This window comes from Mya arenaria, chromosome 9 (genome assembly GCF_026914265.1).
Source record: "Mya arenaria isolate MELC-2E11 chromosome 9, ASM2691426v1".
Taxonomy (NCBI): domain Eukaryota; kingdom Metazoa; phylum Mollusca; class Bivalvia; order Myida; family Myidae; genus Mya; species Mya arenaria.
In genome coordinates this window covers 12,344,642-12,363,179 of record NC_069130.1, presented here as the reverse complement: position 1 = coordinate 12,363,179, position 18,538 = coordinate 12,344,642, and the positions used below count along the sequence as shown (strand labels likewise).

Here is an 18,538-nt window from a genome sequence, read left to right as displayed (position 1 = left end):
TTAGTTGAAACTTGTCAGCGTTATCGCGCTTATTTGACTGTTAGGTTGTTAAACGTATATTTCGCGTGTCGTCTCCATGGTATTATTATATCAAGCTCAGTGGATACACTTAAGTTTGTTGCCTTTATGTCTTAAATATAAAGATTTTATTAGATCGTGATATTTGATAATTTTGATAATATAATATTAAGTCGAAGTCAAAGTCAATATAGAAACTCAAGTGTTTAGTTTAGGAGATCATTTTTTTGTTATGCTCTAAGACATAATGGCCATTGTAGGTAGAAATGAACATAATGCATGTATGCTAAACGTAATACCCCCACAATAATTTTTCATAAACAGATGTAGAGCAACAGTATGGAAATACTAATAAATGCTAATAAATAGTTTCCAAAGCATTGGAATAATCCGACCTTTGGGAAACATCGTTGCGACCATTGGGAGACATTGAAAATTTTCAGCAGAAGGTCATATCTTCTTTCGACTAATAGTCATAGTCATATCCCAGTTATTATTTGAAAAAAATATGTTAGGTTTCTTTCGACTAATAGGCATGATGTGTTTAAAGGGACTGTCTCACAGATGAAAAAATAGCGAAAAAAAATTTAAAACTGTCGAAAAATGACATTAACTTGGCATCGATGTGTACAATGCATTGAAACTTAATTATTGAAGTAGCACATAGTTAACAATTAATTTAAAATTAGCAGCTATTTCGTATTTTTCCATTAAAAAACATACTGGGCCTGAGTAAACATATATTGGCCTGCTTGTACCGGTTGTGCCCTCATGTGCACATCTAGTGAATCAGCCTACTAGTTGTCTCCCTGTTCGGTACAAATAAAGACAAACCAGACCTGATTTGATCACATATTAATTAATGACAGCCGCCTACTGGTTGTCGTCCAGGTAGGCATTCAATAAGGACATATATGCGTCCTGAACTGAACAAAGAATTATATCCGCCTACTTGTTACCGCGCTAGAAGACACAGTATACGGATATACTAGGCTTGAAATAAACAGATTGTTGAAAATAAATATAGTTATTACAAGGTACTAGGTTGAACATATGCTTTTTTCTACCACTTGTAGAGAAATTTAGCACAGCTTCGTGTAAGTTGAAATTAATCATGATCGGGTCCGTTCAAGTGGTAGAAAAAAGCATATGCAGCCCTCGAGCCAAAAATAATTTTGTTTGAGGTTTGTATCTATACCACCAGACCACTCGTTACTTTCTGTCAGAATAACACCAATAGTTGATGCATCACTTGTAGTTAGTATATTACTTGCATTCATTCATTGTCCTTCACAGTGCCACACAACAAGCAAGATAACTATTTTAGAATTGCTATTTTAGAGTCAATACAAGTATCTTCACCAAGCCTTGGTCCATACATTGACTCTTGATTGTCCGTTGATAAGAAGAGAACACTTCAGTGAATAAATGGAGAAATCAAGTAAACAGACGATACAGAAGCAGTTTGAGGTACAAATATTCTTAAAATATCGAAAGTGAATAGTATGAATTGACTTTGTATATAATGCGTTATCATTATTTAAACATAATATTGCATTTGGAAATATACTTTAGAAAATGGAATTGAGTCATGAGTACAAGTCGGATAAGGATTTAAAAGCCATTGCAATGAATCGGCTGCTGACAAAAAAGAACAGAAAACACGCGGATATACCAGGTACACCGAGTATTTCGACAACTTTACTATCTCACTGAGATGTATACTGTAAACATCAAAATCAATTATTCAAAAAATTAAACTCAGTAATAAAGAGTTAACTTGTTAGCCTTTCTATAAATTCAGATAAATATTTTGAAACTCTTTTTATTCGCGATAACATGTTATATTAACCAAGCTTAGTCCCTTGCAGTCTTCCTAATGTTTATATAATGTATATGTTTGGTTCTGTGTATTGTTAGGTGATCCCAACAGACCGCATCTTAATATGTTTTTGAAAACAGGCGAATCTAATTACATCAATGCGATATACATCAACGTAAGTGTAAACTTTGCATGACATGATAGTTTGCTTTAAATTTATCGCTCGATGACAGTTGTCCAGTCCATTAAATGTAAAATGATAAGACAAGGTAAGCTATAGAGACAAGCCCAGAAATAAAAAACAACTAAATAATACCTGTATAGAGACTTAAGACAAAGGCCTATACATCTAAGCGAGGAAAACAAAACCCTACAGTGATGTTGTGACGAATCTCTTTTTTAGAGTTTAAAAACAAAAGACCGCTTCTTGGTTGCGCAAACACCTATGCCGACCACAATTGCTGATTTCATTGCACTTGCTGTTCAAGAAACCTGTTCCTGTATCGTTAGTATGGAGGCACACTTGGAAAAGGATAAGGTAAAAAGTGGACCGGCAAGATATTTTAATCATGAATTAAGATTTGTATTTTTACACTAAGCCTAGATTGGAATTTACATTGAGTTTTTATTTTATATTTTTATTATTTTTATACAAAACATGACGTATCATTATGGGATAACATCTTCAAATATATTGTATTAGTCATAGTAATCATTAACGGCATGCTTGTAGGAATTCTACAAATTGAAATAGTATTTTCCGTAGCATATCACCACTTATTATACCCTGTAAATATCGCATTTCGATCTAAAAGTATGGTTACTTTTATCGTTTAAAAAGGGGATTGGCTTGTACTTTCCTGGTGACAATCAGACAATGAAGAAGGGTAAGGTTTCTGTACGAACCACCACAGATCAAAGTACAAGCCACTGTGTGAAAAGCAAAGTGCATTTCGTACTGGAAGGAAAAGTAAGATTTAAGACATTTTGATTGCGCACACATTTAAAAAAAAATATAATTCTCTCTTTTGATTGTAAATATACTTCGAAAACAAATTCGTATTTTTTAATGAATTAAATGTTAACAACACCAATAGCCGCAAACAACAGCAACACTCATTTATTAATTGGCACAATTGCAATAAAATAATTGTGTATAAAAAAGTATGTTTTCATTGGAGCATAGACCAAGAAAGATGTGACGATTCCACACTATGAATATTTGGAATGGGATACAAAACACAATGTTCCGAAGTCTCCAGAACTCTTTGTTGCCTTCATCAAAGAGGTTGAAGACGCATCTAAAGCATCTCACTTGAAGGGACCGATACTGTTGTACTGTCTGTACGTTCAAACTTTGCTTGAGCCCCCATTCGAACTTAGATTTGTTTTTAGTGAAATTATTAACATTACATTCGTCATTTGTTTATACATTGGATAATTGCGTAAATCGAATTTCGTGTGTGTGTGGTGATGTACATTCTAATCTCAACCATGCAATAAACGAACATTGTTAATTAAACATCGAAAACATATTGCAAAGAAAATATTTGAAGGGTTAAAATAATGCATGTATGTTTCTACTTTCTAAGACACGTTTCCTAACACGATATATAACTTTTGTGATAGAAACGGTGCTGGAAAGAGCGGCCTTTTTTGTGTTGTCTCGACATTACTTGAACAACTGAGTGATGATAATGAAGTCTGCGTGGTCAATGCGGTGCAGAAAGTCAGAACTAGAAGACCGCTCGCTATTCCAAATAAGGTAAATATAAAAACACTTCTTCAAACAGATGTTTCATATTGCATGGAAGAAAAATCTGCTTTGTAATGGGTTTGTATCCCAATTATACAATTGAAACCACAATGAAAAACGAAGAAGGAAGAAAATTAACAATGAGTCTCTTAAGAGGCACAAGGTTAATTCGTATTGCATTATTGTACGAGTCTGATCTTTCAGGAACAGTTTTTCTTCTGCTACGAATGTGTTCTCCATTCCGTGAACGCAGCAGATAACGCTGTGTATTACAACATAAGTGGAAATATCCAGAGGGAATGAACGATTCGACCATCTCGGAACAATGGCACACGTAGGGTTACCATTGACACGAAGACATGAATATACATACATTTACTAGGCATATGATGAAATATTAAGTCATGCTTTTCACAAGGTGAAGACATGATGACAATTATTTCAACGGCCTTTTATTGCATCACCTTTATGCAGAACACGAGTATTTCACCTGCCAATATAAACATAAACATTGCATTGTAAATCTCCTTGTAATTAGTTGCATGTTGTTATGCTTGTTTTAATTTTACCATGGTGTATACTCTTTAGTTTTTTTTTTAATAAGTTGAATATTTGAACTTTTTTGATATATTAGATAATTGAACTGTACATAACTTTTATTATTATTTTACTATAGATATAATTATATTCCATTTTGTTTGCGTTGCCCTTATACATTTAGCTTTGAATACACATTATATTTGAAATTTGAATAACAATGTCATAACGATTTATTTTTTAATAATTTCTGTAATAAATCGAGCTTAAAAGTATGATTGTAGGTGTTATAAGCGTTAATAAGAGCACTTATTTTTAATTTTCGTAAGTGTTTTCTTTTTAAACAGGAAATGTCTTTAGTTTTATGAGCAGATTGGCACGAATTTTATTTATATATTTAGCATTTTATTAAACATATACACCTGCGTATTTCTGGTGTGTAGTACTGTTGCTTAGCATCTCATATAAATTTGTATAGAAGCCTTTTTTATTTTTGGAAAATATATTATTCACCTGATATCCTTCATTTTCATAAATTTGCATTAGCCCAAATCATGAACTAGAAATGATTTGTATAATTAAATAACCGATATATAGACAGTCATAGATGACGCCAAATATATATCATATTCACTAGGGTTTTCTCATAACTCTGACCAAAATAAAGAATATCAGTTTTCTTTTCATATTTTTCCAAAATGAAACGGGAACTAATTAATCAGATTAATAAACCTGATCATGACAAAGAATGCCATTCAAATAATAAATTCACTGTTTGTGAGGTTTGGTTCTTAATGTTCTTTTCATATTTATTGTTGGTTCCCAACTTAAACGTGAACCATTTAATTTGAAAAAAAAATCTGGTTTGGTTCCATTTTTTTCTTCACCATCTTATTTGTTCGTGAATTAAAACGGGAATCAATCCATTGACCTTTTTCGGAATCAAATGTCTACTTGTTGTCAAAGTTAACTTGACAACGTTATCAGAATATTGCCATACATTTCGATTGTGTTATGGCCTAGTATGTTGATTTTCCAATTCGGCGATTTGGGACAACTAGGATCAATTTTCGATACAATTTTTCGAATTTATTGATACACTTGTCAATTTCTTTTGTATTTACATAATAAGTGTATATTCACTGATATGCTTGATCAACTTCACACCATTTGAGCATTTCATTTGTATTTCAGTTTTTCCAATAAACGTTATCTTCCTGTGTTATGTTTTAATTACATTGAAGATAAAATTGTAAAGCAAACCAACAACTATTCACAGTTGAATATGTTTTTAGACTGTCGGCTGCAAGCCGACAGTCTTTAGAGAGCGGTATTTCAGAAACGCGACTAGTCGCCTGACACGACATATTGAACATGAATATATTAATACACACCACCTGCGTAGCAACAGAACTGCTAACGTGAATGTGGGGCGTCAAGTACCTGCTTATGTGTATTTAACGCGTTATTGCCTTTTTTATGACAAACATTGCGTGTTACTCTTAGTATAGTTGTACCGTTGCAATTTGGTGAGTTTTATTGAACAAAATAATGAAAAATAATGAAAGTATAGCATTTACATACGATGTCATTTTACCCTACATCCAATAGTAAGCTACACCACATGTTTGCACCCCGTGTGACGTCACACATATCCCGACATTCAAGACTGACCCGGCAAACCCCGGCAAAGAACTTATTTTATGAATGAAAGCTATTAAGAAATAAATCATACGCGGTTAAAGAGTTCATGTCATGTAATATTTTGTGAAATAGCTTTTATGTTTCAAATGATTTTTTTCAGCAGCAATCGAACTATTGTATTTGTTTGAGTAAATTATTTGGATTATACCTATCACAGTGTGTCAACGTTATGCCTATTGTTATTTTGGACTATAGGGTGTAGTTTTTAAAGTCATACACAATATGGCGGCGATAATGCGGAAATGAAATTGAATGTTACTTCGAACACGTTCTTCTACAAAATAACCGACCTGTATTTAGTGCTATTGCTTTAACATCAATCGAAGCAAAAATGGCATCAATGTATGCGTCTAAAAATGTTAAATTTAGATGGAGACAATCCAGAAATGAGCTGCCAGGAAGTGATCGATTTCGGACACGAAGGTACATGTACATTAGTCTGAAATAATAGACGTGTTATACGGGATTCCTCCAATCCCTAACGTCTAAACGGTTTTGTGCAAAAAGCGGGGGTGTTTGAAAAATATTGAAATTTTATTAAGTGAAGTATTTTATGGTTGAAATGGATAATAAAGTAAAGATTTATATTCATATTTTAAGATGGAAGTGCAAAGCTATTTTGCAAAAAAAAACAAGCATTTAATGCATTAAAACACATTATTTACCTTTTCATTAAAAGGTAAGTTGACTGATACAGACAACAATTATGCCAAGTGGTTAACTTGACCCAGTCGTAATAATTCGGCCACCTCCGACAAGCTTCGAGATAATACAATCGTAACAACTCAAAAATACAATCGTAACAACTCGACCTTGGCTGAACAATCTGAACACCTCAGCCAGTATCCAACAGGGATTGACTATCTCGAAGCTTACCGAAGATGGCGAGTTGTTACAATTGATGGCCGAAATGTTCCAATTGTTTTAAAATTGTGAACTGCAGCCTTGCAGGTGCCCTTCATGTATATATTCTTATGTTTTGACAGAATGAAATGAAAAAAACCCCATCAAACTCATAATTATTTGCTTGATATTACTTTTTGGTTACGGAATTTATATAAAATAACATTATCTGGTAATATTTCTTGTTTTTATGATATGTTATAGATGCAATATGCTTTAACCGGGAATCCCGATCGGAATAACTACCCACTTTTCGTACAAAACAATTTGTACGTGAAGGATTTGCTGTATCAAAAATCGAAAAAAAATCTGTCAACGTACAATTATTTGGACTAGAAGGTACATCTAGCTGATCTACATCTCTTAGTCTAAATATTTGTACGTTGATGGACTCTTTTTACGATTAAAAAAAAAATGTATATATATATATATATATATATATATATATATGGCAAATCCTTCACTACAACATCTTCATGTTACTTTCAATTCAGAGTTGATTATTCACTAAAATTATTTTGCAGTTTTAATTGTTGTTTAACCTGAAACGTCTCAACCATCAAAAAAGAACATATATGTGCTTCAATAGTCTAAAAGAATAGACGTGTTATATGGGATTCTTCCAATCCCTTACGTCTAATCGGGTTTGTGCAAAACAGGGTGGGGGTTGAAAGATATTGAAATCGTAGTTAGATAAGTATTATATGTTTGAAATATAGATATTAAAGGTTTATATTCGTATTTTAGTTATTACCATGTAAGTGCAAAGATTTTTTTCACAAAACAAGCATTTAATGCATTAAAAAACACAACCATTTTACATCTATTTAAATCTATGCACCGCAGCCTAATGCAGGTGATCTTCATGTATAACAGTTTATATCATTATGTTTTGACAGTATGAAATGAAGAAAAACACTCATCAAACTCATAATAATTCGTCAGCTTTTATTTTTTGTGTACATAACTCATATTTTAGATACCGGTATATATAATTATCTGATCCGGAATCCCAATCGGAATAGCTACCCACTTTTGGTACAAAAAAATTATATGTGAAGGATATGCCATTTCAAAATTTGTAAAAAGATCAGTTAAGTTACTATTGTTTGGACTAGTGCTTCCAAGTGTTTGATTTATTGTCTCTATAATGTATAATGCACCTGTCAATTGAAGAGCCAAGCTGGGAGCTGCCTAAAAATCAGTTACTCAGTTTGACAGATCTCCATGCAAGTGTTCACATGGTCATGGAACCCATCATCCAGAAGTAAACAATTATGATTTTTTTATTAAATATTACAGGCCATGTTCTTTTGTAAACTTTCAGATTGAGAAGTGCCTGGATACAAGGCTAGTATTGTTAACATCATCTGATACAATCAACTGGAACAAAGCTGAAATGGCTGCCTGACCTGACTTAAAAATTGGATGGCAGTACATCAGACTAGAAGATTACAAGTATTGAGGTGGACAAAATGAAACCTGAGCCTATCAAAGCTGACAGATTGCACAAGAACACATAAATGCAGGTATTTACTGAGATACTGTAATTATTTTTTGAAACTTCTCATTCATTTAGGAAGTTCAGTTGAAACAGAGATTGGCAAAAAAATGAACAAAGGTATATACATTTTGAATTCTAATTCAAATGAGAACTTTACTGGCCAGCACAGAATGGTAAAATGCTAGTTTACCAATATAAATGTGCCTGGTTCGAATCAGTAAAGCTGATGAATGTACTGGTTGTGTAGCCAGGATGTGAGTAGGTCTGCACTTGGCTGATAATGCATATCATATGTTTAAGCTGCACTCTCACAGATTGTGTTTTACCAACTCTTTTTTATTTCTTGGTCTTGTAATGAATTATTTTATGCGAATTTCTGAACACTGGACATAACAGACAACTGGAAAAAGGGGATCGCTGCTTTCTTATATTAATTCAGTCAAAAAAGACAACTGAAAATATTGGAACGCTGTTTTCTTATTTTAATACGGTCAAAAGATGATGTTCTGTGCCAAAAATCTCATTATTAGTAAAGCGTTAGTAATGCTTTTAACCATAAAACCAATAGTTACAAATGTAAATATAAAAAACATGATCTTATCTTTTGTCCGCATACTTATTTCATCAGTTTTCATACTGCTTTTCATTGGCTTATTCCAAGCCAAAAAGTAAAAGAAGTTGTCAAAACCTTCAATCTGTGACTAAGAGTTGCAGCACTCTTACAGATTGAACGTATTGACTACTTTATTTATTTTTTGTCTTGGAACGGGCCAATTTATGTGAAAATGCATGTTAACCATTCATATAAGATTGCTGACAATAAATTTGTCAGAAAATGTTTATATTTAAGTTCAAAATGTTTTATGCATTTTTCTTAAACCGTTAGTAACGCTTTAAGCCATAAAACCTTTGTTTTCGACCTGAAATATGGGGGTCTGCAATCTAATATTTTGTCAGTAGTCTTATATCACTGGTTTGCAGATATTTTAGCAAAAAAAATAGGTCAATCCAAGACAAAAAATACAAAAGTTGTAAAAACAGTAAATCTGTGAGAGTGCAGCTTTAAATGACTAAATGTTTTGATTTGGCTCAATTTTCACCTAAAATCTTATAGTTTTGTGGCATCTAAATGGTTTGTTTTTAACAACATTACATGTGCATATGTATATATTTGTTCTTAAATTTGTAATTTAGATTGGAAGATTCATTCTCTGGAAAGTAGAAAAGGGCATGTTACATACTGTTATCACTGCCATGACAGAAACCATATTGAGGAGCTGGTCCACCTGTAGGAAGAATTGCGCTATTGGTTGGAGCAGCACTATTACCCAGCCATACACCAGCACTTAGTTTGTCATAGGGAGCATTTCTGAGCAGTTATGGAGACCACTAACTATGCAGGTATGTCATAATCAAAATCTTGGTTTATATATTTTTTTATAATTTAGCATCTGTTGAGAAGAAATTTATTTCTGGATTGAAGGCAATACACTATAGATTGATGCCCAAAAATATATTTCTTATTTTAATGCATTATCATGTCTAACTCATTTGACTTAAATGGTCAAAGCAAAAGAAATGCAAATGATTAATCTGCAGATATACAAATGTAAGCTTTTTTAACTGGGGAAATTGTTGCCACTTGTCTATTAATTAAAGAACACATTTATAATTAATCATGTTTAATCTGTAAACAAATCATATGCCTTCTTTGTTTTAACCATCAATGTCAAAGAGTCCAGCATGATAATGCATTAAATTGAAAAAAAAATGCATTAATTTACATGAACTCTTTAAAACAAAGACATTTCCTAAATCCAATAAAAAATAATTGAATATTGATGCAGAGTTCAGTTAGAATATAATATAACTTTTTTTGCAGTTGTTGCAGTGAAATTTGCACCAGTGTGTTTTCTGTGGAGATAAAGAGATGGTGTCCAGCAATGAAGACCCAACTCAAGATCTGACCTTGTAAGGCCAATATGAAATAACTGTGTGGGAAAATGGGAAAAACCTGCAGTCAGGAATGCACGGAAATCATCAAAAGAACAGTGTTAAATTAATCTTGAATAACTTGACATTTATTTTGTTTGACATATTTATTCATGGTGCAGTGAAAACATTCTTTTTTTCTCATGGTTATTTAAATTTAGAATTGATAGGAGGGAACATCACTATGTAGTTTCATGTTCATAGTCAGATCAAAACCCATGTACATGCCCAAATGAGCATTCGAAAATATCAAAATGGTACTTGTTGTATGTAGTGTAAGTTAATTAACATAATAAACAAAAATATTTAATCAATTTCAATTTATTATGCCCCTTTCAAAGAAGAGGAGTATATTGCTTTGCACATGTTGACCACTACGTCCGTCTGTCTGACAGTAGACCAAAGCTTTTCCGGGTGATAACTCGACAATTCCTAGACCTATTGTCAAACTTGACATGAAAGTTTGGTTTAACCAGTAGATGACCCCTTTTGATTTTAGGGGTAATATGGTCAAAGGTCACAGTGACCTTGAACAGGAAGGTGTCAAATCATACATCTGACTGATAAGTTGACAATGCCTGCACCTATGGCCCTCAAACTCAACATGGAGGCTAAGTCTGACTATTAGAAGATCCTATTGATTTAAGGGGTCATTGGGTCAAAAGTCAAGGTCACAGTGACTTTGAATGCTTAAAGGTTGTATTAATAATGACTGGACAAAGCCTGCACCCATGGCCCTTGAACAACTTGACTTTAGGGTTGGGCCTGACCAGTAGGTGAGCCCTATTGATTTGTCACAGACCATTGAACGCAAAAAAGCTTGCCTGTGTGACAACTCGACAAAGTCTGCACCCATGGCCTTCAAACTTGAAATTTAGGTTTGGGGTGACCAGCAGATGACCCCTTTGCATTTGGAGGTCAAGGTCACATCTCCAATATTGGTCATTAAAACTATGTCATTTACTTATTCCCTGCTGCTAAGAGGATACATGTTTATCAGCAAATATCAGCCATCATCTGAATATGAGTGAAAACTGTACCAACTACCCTCATACTTTGAATAGCATAATCTTAAAACTGCCTCAAAGGCATCTTTTGTCAATGAAAAACCAGCTGTCATTTCGGTCCATGCATATTTCATTCAATTGTCCAGATATTCTTGACAACATGGCGCTAATTAATGCTGCAGGTTTGAAATTTAAGACATTAGTTTTTTTTCTTCAGCACCATGCAGATTTATTAACACTTTTATAATAAAAACAAACTAGAAAACAAATTTTAAAGATATTAGTTTTTTTCATGGTATGATGCCACAGCACCATGCAGATTTGTTTTCACTTTTATATCAAAGAATATAACTCGAGCACAAATTTTGTAGATATGTGGACTCTGTTGATAAAAGTTCTGGGAGGCATTTTTAGGCTTGAAAGAGCATCATTTTAAAGTTATATTTTTATTATGTCCCTTGAATATTGGGTATAGTTTGTATTGTATTTGCATTTTAAAGACATAGGCTTCAACAGACCCTAATGAAATGAAGGAATGTAATTGCTTACTGAAACTGTTATAAGCGACGTCATAAATTGAAGCAATTTTAACATAATGAATATGCATTTAACTAATTTAAAGCGGTTCAAAATTAGGAAATTTGAATTAAGAATCTTGTAGGCCATTGGATACATGATTAAGTAGGGCCAATATATTTGTGCTTATTATAATCACATTTATCCTTCTTCATCTACCTTAAAGAGTGTTCATCATTTGTATGAAATCATTTGATCACGTTTCATTTGAAAGAACTTTGCGGTAGTGTTTGCTTGCTTCAGTTATGTCACCGACAGTCTTGCAGCGCTTTCAGCGCTTTGATTCTATTAAGCAGTTCCTCTAAGAATAATCCGAGTATCGGGACGATCACCAGAAATTGAAAAAAATAACATCTAAAACAACCCCTTTAATTGAAACATTTTGGCATCAGCAAAACGAATAAATGTTCGTTCTATTGCTCTTCCCGCCTTCAACTGAACAATTTATTGGAAAGGTTGAACAATGTTCATGCAAGGCTAACCACAAATCACTCTGTTAACACACACGTATGAACAGAGACGCCCGCGGGCATTAAGGCATTGTTTAAATACAATTGAGATGAGTATGCGTTCAGATACTTTAAGTTTATATATATATCCTATTTAAACATTACTCCAGTTCTTTGTTAAATGAATTTGTGCATTATTTTAATTTGATGGTTTATAGCTGAAGCTTGCAATGTCGATCATTGACAGCAATGTTTGATACATTGAAAACTCTACTTGTACCTTTTGAAGTAAGGTTTTGAAAAAATAATAAAAAAATGCCTGTTTTGACTTGACATTATCAGGCCCAATTCAATGTTGATCTATGCTACTTGACAAACGGAGGAGAGTTGTTATCTACATGAAAAGCTGGCTGTGTGATTATTCTTTCCGAGAAGTATACGCCTTTCCCCATAAAAGACTTTGAAACATATATATACTATTTCAAAGATCAAAAGTGAGATGACAAAATGGCATAAAGAAATTGATTTTTTTTCTATAACGGAGTTACCGCGACTGCAACAATGACATGTCTCAAATAAATTCTATGTAGCCTCGACGTCTGTCATGAAGAATTATAATTTTACTATTGAAGTATAATGTAAAGAAGATAGTAATAAATTGTCAAACGGAACTAATTTAAATGTAAATAGATTGATTTCTGCTATTGTAAAGAATAAACATTTAACTGTTATCATCTATGAACATTATATAATAATAAATAAGTTATTTACTGCACAAGACATATGTCCGTTGTTGATTTAAAGTTGAAGGGTCACAATTAGGGGGTTGTTTGGGTTTATCTTGATAAATAATATATAACATTGCCTGTTATGCAGACGCTGCTGCATTCGTTCGTCACTGATATAAAACTTATTATGTCTCATTTATAGACGATACTAAATTGAAATGCTTAATGTATCCTAAATGTATTTACGTTTTTATATCTGTCTTAATTTGCTTAAAGTTGTACGTTCAGCGAGAATTTTGGTTATAAAACACAAAAATAACACAACTGTCGTGAAAAGGCATCTATATTCTGTATTCTGTATTCTGTATTCTGTATCTTTCCTCCAACGTTGGAGAACCGTGTTTTACCACGTATGGTTTATCACCGTCACCAATGTTTAAACCAATTATTTACGCATCACTGGTATATGTACACCCGCACTGTACACGTCACAACACTACCTATGTAATAGTGTACAGTCGGTTAGCAGAGCCATTAACACCGCCTAAGGCCGCGTATTGTCTGTATCTCTCAGTATGAAGACAGTATAGAAGTCTTCTGATTTGGTACTCTAGGTCTGCTAATCTCTGTATGTCATCTTCAGTAGGTCTAGTTAGTAGGTGGGAGCAGTCAATTAAGTATCTTACTCTCTCGATTTGGTTCAAGGTCTGCCACTGACCATCTTTCTTTGCACACTTATTAAATTCTATTATAATGTCATTGATTATGGGCTTTCTAACTGTTTGTAGGTTGATACATTCTAATATAAAGTGTTCCAGCGTCTCACTAGATTCATTACATAGTTGACATGTGGGATTCACAGAATTCTGGTTGAAGTTTGCTTTCGTACTTTGAAGGATATATGTTCCCACAAGTAGTTTTAGTTTCACTGGTATGCGGGTAATGTCTCTTGTTGATTTGGTTTTTATTCTTAGTATAGGATGTGTATGTCCAGGTTGATAGAATTGAAAGTTCATGTGTTGTAGACTTTTGTAATGTACTGCAGTTGTTAAGATTTGTTCTTTCCACTTGTAGTTAACTACACTTTTTACTTTGTTTTTCCATACGACACGTTTAAATGGGTTGGATATTACTGAAGTAATGTCATCAAGATCATAAAACCACAGTAGTCTCCTGATTTCAATGAACCAACTATTGCTTTTTCCGTCTTTCACAATTGTCTGTCTTTGAGCGAGAGTTTTTTCTATAGAGTTGTCATCTTGTAGGCAGATGTTGTTTAGTAATGTTAATGCTTTTTTATGTATTTGAGCTTCTACAGGTAGGACTCCAGATATAATATATATCGCTGCATCCGCTGTGTTGTTTGGCAAGGATAGTAGTTGTTTTATACTTTTTTTCTGAAACACTTCTAATTTTTCCATAGCACATTTCCCTGGTAGAATAACTTCTAATCCATAAGTCAGTATTGGTAGTACATAAAGGTTGAATAGATGTAAACGGGTTTGAGGGTCAGTTCTTTGATAACCATGCAACTCATCTGAGAATAGTTTATTCAGTGTTTTTCTGGCCTTTGTTATGTTATTGTCAGTAGACTGGGCTTTTGTAGATGTACGTTTAATTCCAAGATGGGTTGTAGAGTCAACAGTTTTTATCACATTTTCATTAATTGTATAGGTTCCATTTTCAACATTACTAGCACTTTTTGTAGTTGGTGTAATATGTAAATGTAAATGTTCTGTTTTTTTGGGTTGAAAATGGTATCTTTCTTGCTTTGCAAAGTTTTCAGCTATGTCAATCAGGATTTGAGTTTCTTTCTTCACTGTAGAGTTCAATGTAATATCGTCCGCACAGGCTGTGGCATTGCATCTTGTTGTTCCAATTTTACAACCAATCTCCTTGTCTTGTAGTCTGTTCAGTAAAGGGTTCACAAAATATTTATATAAATCAGCACTGAGTACTCCACCTCGTCTCACCCCTTGTAGTACAGGAAATTGTTCAGATCTATTGCCTTGCCACTGCACTATACTTGCTGTATTTTCATGAATATTCTTAAGTAAAGTCCAATGCATATCTTGAATTCCCATATGATAGATTCTTCTGAGTAAGTGTTTATGGTCAACTACATCAAATGCTGATTTGGCATCCAACAATATTATGTCTACGTTTTCTTTGTTGTCCTTACATTCTCTAATTATTTCTTCTAATACTAATGAAGCATGAAGTGGAGATGTGTTCTTTGTAAATCCTCTTTGGTATGGGTTTTGCTTGTCTATTATGGTATCATTGATTCTATGTTTTATCACAGATTCAATAATTTTCTCAATGACTGGCAAGACTGTTATTCCACGGTAGTTTGTAACGTCTTGACACTTTCCTTTGTTTTTGAATACAGGAGTGAGAATTCCAACTTTAAGAAGGTCCGGGATTTGGCCAGTTTGAAATATTCTATTCATAATTTCTAATATTTTCTCTCTTAACAGTGGACCGCCATATTTTATATTTTCAATTGTCATTCCAAAAATATCATCAGCTTTCCCTGTGTTAATTGAGTTAATAGCTTCATCTAATTCTGGTTCAGTTACAGGCTCTACCTCTGTATCAAGAACTATGTCATCCATCAGTGAAACTTCATTAATAACTTGTTGATGATAATCACTGTCATATTCATCAGAATTTGTTAAATCTGCTAGTGCACTAAAGTGTTCGTGGAAACCAGAGATGATATTCTCTTGGCTTTCAAGCTCTTTTCCATTCACATTTAATTTTTCTAGTACATTATGTTTTCTCTTCTGAGAGTTGACCAGTTTATAGAAGAGTTTCTTATCATTAATCTTTGTATCCATTATTCTTTCACGTTCATAATCTTTGCGTCTGGCATGCTCTATTCTACATTTACTACGAAATTCTTTCTTTTTTACTTTCATTGTTGTGTGTGATAGATTTCCATTTTCAGTTGGTTTTCCAGCATCTTTCCATTCTTTGTATGAACATTTAAGTGCATTCAGAGAATTTGCTATGTCATGGTTCCATACTCTTAATTTTGGTTTCGCCTTCATACTGCGTGGTTTCCTAGAAAAAGTTTGCATAGAGTCATTAATAATTTGGATTATCTGTTTGGTGTTCTCAGTTATCGAAGAGATGTCGGCTGTTTCTGTGACTCTTAGGTGTTGTATTTTTTCATTGATCAGATTCTGATATGTTTCCTTGTCAATCTTTTCCCAGTTTATTCTCCTTTTATATAAAGTAGTCACTTGTTTGGTACACTGTTTCTTGAATGAACATTTCAGTGACATGCTAATAGGGTAATGATCCGATAGGTTTTCTGGTATATCACTCAGGACTATTTTGATACTATAGTTATTGTTTGCGATAGGTTTTAGAAAGTAATCAATCTCCGAACATTCTACACCGGTTGACAATACATAGGTTTTACCACTAACATCAAAGCACAAAGAATATTGTTCAATAAATGATTTGATCAGTAGAGTTCTTTTGTCCGATTTACATTCATTTTTCGATAGATCAACGTTCATGTCACCACCTATTAATATTTCATGTGTGGATTTATATTTTTCACAGATATCATAGAGATACTCAAGTGTTTCTGCATATTCTAAGTCTGATTTCTTTGAACCTCGAGAAGGCATATAAACAGATACTATCAAGATATTATGAGATAACGATTTGAATTCAATACACTGTATTCGTTCGTTTCCGTCTTTAATGGTATTTAATAGATGGTCAATGGATTTGTCCCATATAACAGCTACGCCTCCATAACCTCTTGGTAATTGATAGGGTAAAATAGGGTCATCATTATCAGCTCCTTTTCCGATGTAATTAAAGTTTTTATCAATTTCTCCTAGCAGGTTAATATTATTTTCGAATAACCAGGTTTCTTGTAGCAGTAGGATTTGATTACTTTTCATTATCTGACATATCGCTTCGGTGTTTGTTTTTACATTTTTGCAATTGAATGAGCAAATATTTAAAGTCTCTATCGATGTAGACGTGTTCCCGGTGACAGGGTCCTTTCTTCGTCTAAAAAAGAGGAGTCATCAGGGGTCCTTTGTGTACTGTTTGGGGATCCACTTTGCTCGTCTATAGGCTCTTTACCTTTGTCTTTTGGTGATTGGACAGTTGTTCTTGGACTGCATTGCTCGTCATTGGTAGCGTTTTGGGTTAGGGTGGTTCTCTCAGTCTGGTTTTCTGGTAAATTAGTAATTATCTCTTTTTCCGGCCGGGTTTGGTTACTGGCTCTACTATGCCAGGGTTTGTCTGTTCTTCTGGTAGGTAATTGCTGCCTTTTACTGTGGTTTTTGTAGAAAATACTTGGACCAGCTAGGGCTAGATGAAGCTTGTTTTTTTGTACTGTAACATCTCCTAAAGTAGGGTGTTGAATAACTTGAGTATCGTCACATCCTCGGGCTCATTGTGTAAGTTCATTTTCAGGGACGTTGTCAATATTTTGTACATTCTTGTATTTTTCCGTGGAGCTGTTACTACCTTGTTTTTCCGTCGCTATGGTCACTTTCGTAATTTCACAGTCAGGACTAGGGATACAGGTTTCCGGTGTTTTTTGGTCTAAGATCTCTAGCTGCTTATCAACTTGCTTCAGTATGAATGATGTAACTCTGTCATGTATGGATTGAAGTAACTTGCTATCATCTGAATGGTGATCAATATTGTCTTTTTTGTTTGTAGGCAAGCTGTGTGTTGAGTTGCTATTTACTTTTGTTTCTAGCATGTCTATTCTTTTCTCATACGTTTTAAGGGTTCTGTTCAGTTCTTCGTTTTGTGATTCTAATTTTTGTATGTATTTTTCTAATTTTGCTGTATGTCCATTCTTTTCGTTAATTTCTTTTTCTCTAATTTTTAACTGGTTTTCAAGTTTCTTAAGATTTACTTCTTTCTGTCTCAGTTGTTGTCCATTTTCTTCAGGATTCTTCATAATCACCTCAGTTTGTGTATCTTTGGATTTCATCAATGTATGACACTGTGTGTCTAAGACGAGGTCTATAGTTGGGTTTTGACTAGTAATGGCTGCTTGCTCTCCAAGTCCTAGGCATGCAGGGCATATAGCTGAGTGTTCAATGTCGGCAAGGCATCTCTCATGGTAAATCTCGTTGCACACATCGCACACATCTTCTTCATCTATTACTTCCTTATCACAAACTAGCAAATGACTGTATCTTTTGTTGTTTCTTCACTTAGTAGATTTTGTACTATTGATTTTGATTCAACCTTTTTTTGTGGAATATTGATTTTTTTGGACTTAGGGTTCTTGTTTTTGGTTGGACGGATAATTGGAGCTACCTGGGTACAGAGCCCACACTGGAAGTTGCAGTTAGAGTCCGATTCAATTTTTCTAATGTCCGGTTCTGTTAGTCCTGCGCATCTGTAATGGATCCAATGCTCAGATGTCGAACATAACACACGTCTTGTTAGACAGTTTTTTTGACATTTAATACATGAGATGTCTTCATTGTTTTTTGCATTTGGTTTTACACATTTCGGTCGGCTATTGTCGCTATTTTCTTGA

General features: G+C 33.7%; 1 protein-coding gene and 1 long non-coding RNA gene across 3 annotated transcripts; both read left to right on the top strand.

Annotated features, from left to right (window-relative positions):
* The first annotated feature begins 1,104 nt into the window (after nt 1-1,104).
* Nucleotides 1,105-5,110, top strand: LOC128203387 (tyrosine-protein phosphatase non-receptor type 20-like). 2 transcript variants are annotated; one of them, XM_052904792.1, is made up of 8 exons: nt 1,105-1,488; nt 1,594-1,696; nt 1,939-2,015; nt 2,244-2,345; nt 2,682-2,810; nt 3,027-3,184; nt 3,470-3,605; nt 3,801-5,110. In XM_052904792.1, exons 1-8 carry the CDS (start codon nt 1,447-1,449, stop codon nt 3,897-3,899), a joined length of 846 nt encoding a protein of 281 aa, XP_052760752.1. In that variant the 5' UTR covers nt 1,105-1,446; the 3' UTR covers nt 3,900-5,110. The 2 variants fall into 2 exon arrangements, with proteins under 2 accessions (XP_052760752.1, XP_052760751.1); XM_052904791.1 differs by having other exon boundaries at nt 2,244-2,378.
* Nucleotides 5,111-6,069: 959 nt separating this feature from the next.
* On the top strand, nt 6,070-10,550 carry LOC128203190 (uncharacterized). Its single transcript, XR_008255888.1, has 4 exons — nt 6,070-6,260; nt 8,068-8,269; nt 9,439-9,645; nt 10,127-10,550. It is a non-coding gene; the product is annotated as an uncharacterized LOC128203190 (long non-coding RNA).
* The last annotated feature ends 7,988 nt before the right edge of the window (nt 10,551-18,538 follow it).

Excerpts from the sequence above, each read along its gene's own strand:
- LOC128203387 (XM_052904791.1), top strand. The coding sequence starts at position 1,447 with ATGGAGAAATCAAGTAAACAGACGATACAGAAGCAGTTTGAG. Across the intron at positions 2,016-2,243 it reads TCAATGCGATATACATCAAC|AGTTTAAAAACAAAAGACCG; the intron begins GTAAGTGTAAAC and ends TCTCTTTTTTAG. Across the intron at positions 3,606-3,800 it reads CGCTCGCTATTCCAAATAAG|GAACAGTTTTTCTTCTGCTA; the intron begins GTAAATATAAAA and ends CTGATCTTTCAG.